General features: G+C 40.2%; 1 protein-coding gene across 1 annotated transcript in view; it reads left to right on the plus strand.

The window, feature by feature from the left end:
• LOC123967774 (zinc fingers and homeoboxes protein 1-like) overlaps positions 1-8,067 on the plus strand; it is a 14,912-nt gene extending 6,845 nt beyond the window's left edge. Inside the window, exons 7-8 of the mRNA XM_046044017.1 lie at positions 155-1,348; positions 2,495-8,067. Of these exons, the coding sequence (XP_045899973.1) occupies positions 155-1,348; positions 2,495-2,767 (1,467 nt within the window). The 3' untranslated portion in view covers positions 2,768-8,067. The remainder of the gene's footprint in view (positions 1-154; positions 1,349-2,494) is intronic.
• Positions 8,068-9,393: the final 1,326 nt, after the last annotated feature.

Here is a 9,393-nt window from a genome sequence, read left to right on the forward strand (position 1 = left end):
CCACACAGTGTCTCTATCAGTTGTATGTAATGTAGGTGTGAACTCTAAAAAGTCGTAGTCAGTTTGTCTTTCTCCTAGTAGGTATTTGGTACCTCTGTGTCCAAAATGGCCATGTCGAAACCCTTGTTTAATATATAACTCTTCCCTTTCAAAGGAGAACTCGGCCCTCAGCGCTGACACGTTCAGTTTGCGGCCTAAGAAGTCCAAAGAGCAGCTGGCAGAGCTGAAAGCCAGCTACCTGAAAAACCACTTTGTCACTGATGCCGAAATCGCCCGGCTGATGAAGCTCACCAACCTGACAAAGGGAGAGATCAAGAAATGGTTCAGTGACACCAGGTACAACCAGCGTAACTCCAAGAACAGCCACGTCATTGTTTTCCACGACGGAGGGGGCAGAGGGAGTGGCAGCTGTGGTAGCAGTGCCAGCACCACCATTGTCATTGACTCAAGCGACGAGACCCCCACATCCCCCAATCCTCCACGCACACCTCCTGTGAAGGAGAAGGAGTCTCGGCCCAAGACGTGGAATCCATTCCCAGATTTCACCCTGCAGAAGTTTAAGGAGAAGACTCCGGAGCAGCTGGTGGTGCTGGAGGAAAGTTTTGAGAAAAGCATCACCCCATCGGATGAGGAACTGAGCCGCCTGAGGACAGAAACTAAACTGACGCGGAGGGAGATTGATGCCTGGTTCACAGAGAGACGAAAAGTGCCATCTGTCAGCACGTCCTCCCTGGATTCTTCAGACGGAGCAAGAGATGGAGGAACGGGAGCCAGCTCTTCTTCTCCTCCTGCCTCCTCGTCCCGTAAAGGAAGTCAAACTCCTCCCGGCAGTCGCAGTAAGCAGCTGCCCAGCAGCAGCAACAAAGACATGAAAGATAAGAGTAAAAAGACTCCAGAGCAGCTCCATATCCTGAAATGTGCCTTTGTGCGGACCCAGTGGCCGACACCAGAGGAGTACGACCAGCTGGCAGAAGAGAGTGGCCTCCCTCGGTCCTACATTGTCAGCTGGTTCGGGGACTCTCGGTACTCGTGGAAGAACAGTAACCTGAAATGGTTCTTCCAGTACCAAAGCGGCAACGTCGAAGGGCCGAACGGCGGAGGAGGCAATAAAATAGGAAGCAGCACCGGTCGGAAAAGACGTGTGCGAAATCGTGGTTGGGGGCGGTCCCGCACCAGAAAGCAGCCGCGAAGGTCTGCCTCCTTCAGCGCAGATGTCGATAGATCCCCTCCGACAAAGAAATTCAAGAGCGGGAGGGAGATTCTGAAGGAGTACTACCTGAAGCACCGTTTTCTCAATGAGCAGGACCTGGATGAGCTTGTCACCAAGACCAACATGAGCTATGAACAGGTATGAAATGATTTTCTTTTAATGGGACGTGAGAAAACTTAGGTATGTGTCATTGTAACCAGTTATAATCAGTTTCTGACCTCTCAAACTGCTTCTACAGGCTGAGATGATGATTGATTAGCCTCAAACTATATATTTCATGTTTTTATTGTTTTTGTTCATTTTTAAGTCTAGACTTTTATCATGACCGCTGCTGCAACTCAAGAAAATAAAACCAGTCACACACACACTTTTCTGTTACCATGGTCTCCCTCTTTTCACCTAAAATATTCATCTCTTGTAGCTGATATGCCACTTTTCCAATGTTTTGTTTTCAGTCTTCTTCTTTGTGGTGCTTGTTGTTTTTAAGTTGCTTACACTGTACAATCAAATCAATTTAAAATCACAAATTGGCCTCAAAGGGCTTTTTACATTTCTATACATGACATACATAGACTACATACGCAGTAACATTCATTATAAATGGCAGCAAGCTAAAGACTTTTTAACTGGGATTTACTTATTATTGTTAATGTACATGCCATGTTAATTTGAAGTGCATTAATCATTATCTCCAGCACCAAGGAAAGTCAACATGAAGAAGCTCTTAGCGGCATGTGCATGGAGTCACACTTAATGCTTTCAACTTAACATGAAACATGACCCATAGTCAGGATTATAATAATTAATTCTGAGGTCAAGATTTCAAATTCCCCCAGCAGAATTCCACCCACCATGAAAGTATTTAAAAGGACTTTTATATTGATTTATTTAACCATTCAGTTATATTTTCTGTAAATTTGATCTCCCTACATATAAAGGTAATGTCTTCTCTAAAGGGTCAGTTGTGTAATCTAACACAGCCACGTTTTAAGATGGTTGGTCCCGAAAATTATCAGTGAAATATTTGTCTTATTGTAGAATGGGAACTTGTCTTCATGTGATTAAACCCAGCAGTTAACAGTCACAATACCACCTCATGAACAGGCTATTTGGATGTGACTGTGAAAGAACAAAAAAAATCCCCCTCAATCACATGCGCTCACTTTTTTTAATATCGTTTCAGTCCATCATCAGGCTAAATATGAATGAATTCCCCCCACATTCCCTGAAATATCACAGAGGACATGACCGACAGTTCAGGTGTTTCTCTCTCTCCGTCAAAAGGTGAGGGAGTGGTTCGCTGAGGTCCAGCGACGCCTGGACGCGGGGGCAGATCCCTTCCTGGAGCCGGCTGTAGGAAGGACAGATGGAGGGGAAGAGGGAGAGGAGACGCAGCGAGAAGTGTCGGCGGCCACCGAGGAGGAGACCAGAACGGGGATGGGAGACGAGGATGACGATGAAGGAGATGAGGAGGATGACGGTGATGACACGGACGACAGCGAGGTTTGGGAGCCGTCACGTAGCGTCAGGAAATCCTTGTCCGTTTCTGAAGACTAGTGATTGTGGGAAGCACAGTGAAACGCTAACAGAACGCGGTGCGCTCAGTGCTGGAAGACAGTCAGCTGAACCAAGTCTCGATTTGCGTGTGTACATCATTTGCAAAATGAATTCACTAATTATTTTCAAACTGATTCAGAATCACGACTACATGAGACTAAAAGGAGAAGGACTATTAGCTTTAGCTCACTCTCTCAGTACTTTTCTTATTTACTGTAAGTAATGTGTAAAAGCTTAGACAAAAATCACGGTAAAGAAGGAGATTTTAGCAAACTCTACAAATCTTAAGTGGCACAGCAAACTTTGATCAAGCTTAAAAAAAACAGCAGTTACCCAATTTCATCAAAAGGAATAGCATAAAGGTCAATCTACAAGCTGTAGATGAAAACTGTTGAGATGGTGTGTTCAGACACATCCTTAGAGCCTTTTTTTTTTTTTTTTAGAAGCAATTGATGAATACAGACTGATGGAAAATGAGAGATTTTAGGAGGAATTGACAGTTTTAATGTCCACCATGCCCTGTGTTAAATTTGCACTCGTTGCTTGCTTGAATGAAGCCAGTAAAGGAAGATTTATTTGCACATTTATGCTGCATTTCCTTGACAAGGAGTGTTTGTTATGCTGTTATGAGCACACAGGCCTGATTTCAAACTTCTATCTCCAATGTTATGAATGTTTCACCCCTGGTCCCAAACTAACAGCACACACAGAAGAAAAGAAGAAGAAAAAGACTTATCTGGTGTGTTTACTGAGGTGCTTAAAAACGTGTCACAGCTAGATGTCACTCCTGAGCAACGTCCCCAATGAAACTAGCCTACATCTGTTTGTGGAACTGGATGATTTTGCTTCTTACATTATCTTTTGTTTTCTTGCACCTGTGAAGATCATCGCAAGGATCAGATATGAATCAGCAGGTTCTTTGAGCTGACACAGATTGATAATGACACTGAAAGTCAGGCATTTAATCTCTCAAAGATAAACGCCTAAAACAAGATGAGACAAATGAATGCCATGATGCTGTTAAATAACATAGGATGTCTACTCAAGTCTTCCCTTTTTAGTGGCTTGATGTTTCATGAGTATTAGTATTTTTTAAACTGAACACCTGCAGATCTGATGGAAAAATGCCACAGTATGTGTTTAATATGCATTGCTATTGATGTTTTTAAGCAAATTTTTCACCTTTTTGATAGAACACATCTCGTACTATTACGACCTTTTTAAAGGACGTCCTGTAGATTCAGACAGCGTGAGGCTGTTGTCCCAAAGTCAGTGTTGTCTCCTGAGCAGTGAGCTACAGGCAGAGGCACCATTTGTGAACTAAATAATGGCCACTGTGATGCAAACATCTGGCTCCACTAATAGTAATAATAGATTTCGCTGCCGTGTTTCACTTTTACTGGCGGGTTTCTGATGGGTTGAATGGATGGTCTGAATTTTAAGACGGGGAGTTTTCCCCAAACCATATAAACGTAATCACCAGCTGCAGATCCAGTGTAAATTTAGAGTGAGCCAATCCACAAGTTGTCACCTTGACAAGACTGCAATCACCACCAAATCACCGACACCTTTGCCTTTAAGTTTGGGCTCATCTGCTCATGTCAAAAACAAGGCCTGTGAATCATTTGAGGTCTTGACCCGTACTTTAAGAAAGACTGTTTAACCGTATTTAAAATAATAATTTGACTCCAGTCTGCACTGAAGAGAAAAACACGAAGCACCTAAACTAAACCTTTTTTAAGAAAAATGCACTTTGTCCACTGGTGAACATAGTGGACTAAATCCTGATTAGGCACCTTAATCTCTTATTATACCATGAAATTGCTCTGAGAGACCAAATCTGTTTTTTATGACTACAAACTGAACCAGTATTTTGCCTTTTTTATCCTCAGTCTGTTTTCAGGAGGAGGTTTATCCACTTTTCTAATAATATGTGTTGTTTTCATAGATGTCTGTAAGGCTCAAAAAACTTTACAACAATCACCTGCCGCTTTCTTTCACTAAATTGCACAACTTGAGCCCCATTTTTTGTCTTTTCTCCTTTAGAAAAATGCGCACGTTATATTTGTCTTGTATATGTTTTGTATTGTTGCTTTAAATTGTGGGAATTGTCTCCCATCTCTCCGTCTCTGCTCCCACATACCCCTGTCTGACTCTTTACCCGTCTCTTCAAGTCCATTTTTGTAAAATGAATGCCTATGATGTGCACTTCCCAAGACATGTTTCTGTAAATTTCAGCAGTGTCCTGTTTGTTCCCTGTCTTATTAAATTGTCTCCAACGCAGACAGACAGGTCTTTGGGGACATCTTCAAAAGACTGAAACTGTCCAGAAAATAAAAAAAGACGTTGTTGGAAAATTCACTCTCTCTCTCCTGGAAGGAATTGTTGTGATGCCTGAAGAAACAGCACATCATTCCCTCTGTGGTGGGAAGTCTACCAAATAATGCTCCTCTTTCTGACTGTTTTCCTTACGCTTTACCGCATTAAATTGACAGGACAGTAGACAGAAAATTGTCTCGCCTACAGTTCTTCACAAATAGGGGAGAGACTCTGACGAAGCTTTGCAGATAAACCTATGTGCCTACACGGCTCGTATGCTTGTTTGAACACAATTTCAGCAACTCTCGACAGAAGACGAGTAGAGAGAATGTGTCAGTACTTTGGAAATCGCACCCTGTTGGTACTGTGTGGTTGAGGCTTGTTCAAACGAAGTTGTGATGCATGACCGAGCTCTGCTTTCTGTTAACGCTAAAAGATGCCATGATGCTCTGAAGTTAACTTTAGAAACTTCGGTTGTAACTCCTTGACACCTTGATTCCGAATCTTATTGTAGTTTTTCACCAGGCACTTGTCACACTATGTGTCAGCACATTTAGCTGTCCAAAAAGTTTTAATGAGTATCTTTGAAAGCTATGTTGTCTGCTAGCCGTAAGCTAGCTAGTTTGTAGCAACTGAAGAAGAGCTGAGACCTTGACACTTTTTGCCGCGATGTGACAAGTGCCTGGCTATGAAAAATTACAAGATCAAGTTAAGGTTTACCTTTTGTCTAATACTGCATGCAATAACCAAGACAGACAATTGTTCATTTTGTACATACAATATTTTGGGTTGGTATACTTGGCAAAGTAAAAGCCTAATCGAAGATTTTTTAATACCAATTTTTACCAAGTTGACTGCTACCATGGACCTGTTTTCTTTTCAAAATAGTTTTACAATTCATGGACTCTAGGGACATTTATTTAAGTCTTGTCACTGTTAGCTTGGACAGGCTTACTTTAATTAGTTAGCTTTGCTCAGAATTATGGTATCACCAAAATTGCGGTCATTATGTGTTAGCCATTTTGGCCCTTTTTTTAACCATTTGAATCTTACTACTTCACGTCAGCAATTTGCTTGTTTTAGTCCACAGGTTAGGCTTATTCCTGCCCCCAGGTATCCAGCCCACAGTCTGCGGTGTGCTCTTTCTTTACTATAGTCAGTCTGTTTTGAATGGTTTTGTATGTTTCTATCTATGAAAACTGTGTCATTACAACTCTTTCCAGACATCAGTGCATTGTTAACAAGACAGACTTGTACAGTATGTACAATAGAGTAGTGCTGTTGAAGTAGAATCAGTTTTAGAGTTCAGCTAGTGTTGCTTTTTTGGTACTTTGGTTGCAAAACATAGAATCAGAACTCAACAGAAAAGACGCTGTTAGCACTGGGGATATATTTTGCTTGCTTATAATAATCAAAATTAGAGGCACGACTACTAAGCAGTTTCTAAAGTTACATCAAATTCAACAGAAAATGTATTTACAATTAAATAATTGTAATAAATAATAATAAGTGGACATTTATGGAAAATCTAATGAAAGACACATCTGTTGCATTATAAAATATGTACAATCCAGTGTTATTGGAGTTTGACCTTTTTAAAAAAAATCCTCATACGAGTCCACAAACTTCATGGAACGGCAATACTAAATTGCTGGAGTAGCCCTTTAATTATTTTCTGAAGCTGCTACAGTAAGCGAATTCACCCATGTTAACCGTTAATATTAGGAGCATGTTAGGTGAATCATAATAGTAGAAGCAGAACCAGCCTGGCTCTGCTACCATATAACTGTCTAATAAAAATAAAAGTATAATAAAGTCACTCTCTTTTGAATATTAATCATATATTTAAATAGTTTCCCCAGGTTGCTGAGGTGCCGCGTCTGTTCCCTGAGTTGTGATTTTATATCCAACAGTCATTGTGTATCCCAGTTAACCTTGTGCAGTAGAGCTAAATGCTAACTTTGTGATCTGAGTAGTCTACCTGCTGTCCTATTATGCACATACAGTGTGTCATATTTGTATTCTTCACTATACTTCAGCTATAGTCCTCACTCGTTTTTCTGTATTTAGACATAGTTGATTGAATGTTTCTTAAAGCAATCAGAGATTCAAATGTTTTCACTAAACAGCAGCCAGCTTTTTTGGGGGAGCAAAATAAAACACCTTGTCAGAATTGTAATATAATGTATGAAAAAATAGAAATGTTTTTTTAACTAATTTTTTCTGATCTAATTTTTAGCTGTTGACAGTTTTTACCCCAAGTAACTGCTTTTAAAGAGCGTGCTTTGCTTTTAAACACTTTTCTCTTTCTTCCTGCTTCAGTACAACTCATATTTCCAGACCTGTTTTACTGAATGACAGTGATATCTCAGCTCTTGTATTAAGTTACAGTTCTCTGCAGACACAGAGACTTTGGGGAGAGTACAATGATCTGTATACTCTACCTTAATAAATGGGTGAGTGTTAATTTAAACAGAAATATTTACTGTGCCATTTTAAAATGTGACCCCTGACATTAACTGACATTTGGAAAAATCTACCGTGAACTGGTACGCCCTACCCAGTGAACCTGATTGCCGACTAGAGGGGATTCTGGGAATGAAACTGCCTTACTCAAGGTTGGATGTTTTGCAAAAGATGTGGCAGAGTTAATGTTACCTTTTTACTATCTATCTACATCTAAGTTATTTCTATACTCTGCCTGTGCATCAGAAATGTGTTAAAAACTGAGAGAATCTGTCATAAACTTTGATTAAATGGTATGTGAATGTGTGATCGCCTCTGCAGGCTTGCTTTAGAGAGCTAAGAATTCCTTCTGCAGCCCCTGCAATCATCAGCTTGTAGCTACCAGTTGTGACGCAGACCAGTTGTGCAATGTTAATTTAAAAACCCAGCTGTTATTGAGGCTCTGGCTTGATTTAGAAAAGATTTATATTTTATACTTGTTTGAGGACAAAACCCAATAAATTTTGATCAAAACATGTGCACTTGTGGGCAACATTTTGCATGTCGTGCTTTGAATAAATTTGATATGAAGCAGTGTGGACTAAATGCAGATGCAGAGCGGGAAGTACTGCATAGTCTCTCAAATCTAGACTCTAGTCAGCCACTACTTTTCTTAAAATCCATCAAAAGTTCAATTGTTGAAATGTAACATGGACCTGATAAGAAAAATTATTCAGTTATAAACCTTTTCCAAATATTTACCCAGAAGCATGGGAAATAGATTCTGTTGAAAGGGACTGCAAAGATATTTGTATGTCTGTAAATTAGTCTAAGGGCGCTTTGACCACTGAAACAAGGGGTGGACTGTGACCAGGAGAGATGATGTTACTTTTGTTTCATGTTTTTTCATATAGGCAGTAGACAGGGAAGTACAAATACAGTTGTATCTAGGAGAGGGCATCATATGAAAATCACTGTGTTGAGAGAAAAAAGCCAACAAGGTGAGTGAAGTTGTTTTTTAGATGAAGGTGGATACATGTGTACAATTTAAAAGAAACAGTTTTTCTGATTTGAATGTATTCGTGTCCCGTAGTCAACTGGTGTTGCCACATTTTCTCCTACACAGTAAAGATGCTGTGGAGTCTGTTGTTCGTCTCTCTGATTGGTAAGTAGCTCATTTTATGCACGTGCATGTCAGGAATCTCTTAAATGACACAGAATGAGATGTGGGGCAGAGCCACAAAAATGTGAGTCATGGAAAATAATAATCGTGTTTATTATTGTGTTTGACTAAACTGCTCTTCTCTAAGAAGGATGGGATATTGAAGGATGAGTATTCTGTGCTTACTGCTGTAATTACCAAGCAATAAAATTGCTGCCTGTAATGTTGACATGACTGGGGGGTGAGGAGATAATGATGACAGGGTATTTTCATATATCCTTATATAATCCTGTGGTGTTTTCCTGTGGTCATTATCTTCAACAAAGAGCATCAATATAGTAATATAAATGGTGCTCAGATCCACATTGGGAACTCTCCTGAGAACATCAGCACCACCAGCATGTAATACCTTCATGTTACTCTGAATTGCTTTATTTCACATTTTCAGGCTCCGGCATGTCCAACATTCACGCTTCCAGTGACATTTATCTCAGCTCCAGTGACAATAGATTCACCACTGCGGCTTGATTTCATTAAGTAAAAAATATCTTTTTGAACAGCCTAAGTTGTTGATGCCTCAGTCAACAGCATAATATCAGCATAAAAGAATAACATAGTTTTCTTCATAGCCCCCACAGACACTGGCAGAATTATTAAGTTACTCTCTCTTCAGTTTCTCCCTCTTACTGTATGTTCAAAC

The sequence above is a fragment of the Micropterus dolomieu genome, linkage group LG03, assembly GCF_021292245.1.
Source record: "Micropterus dolomieu isolate WLL.071019.BEF.003 ecotype Adirondacks linkage group LG03, ASM2129224v1, whole genome shotgun sequence".
NCBI classification, from domain to species: Eukaryota; Metazoa; Chordata; class Actinopteri; order Centrarchiformes; family Centrarchidae; genus Micropterus; species Micropterus dolomieu.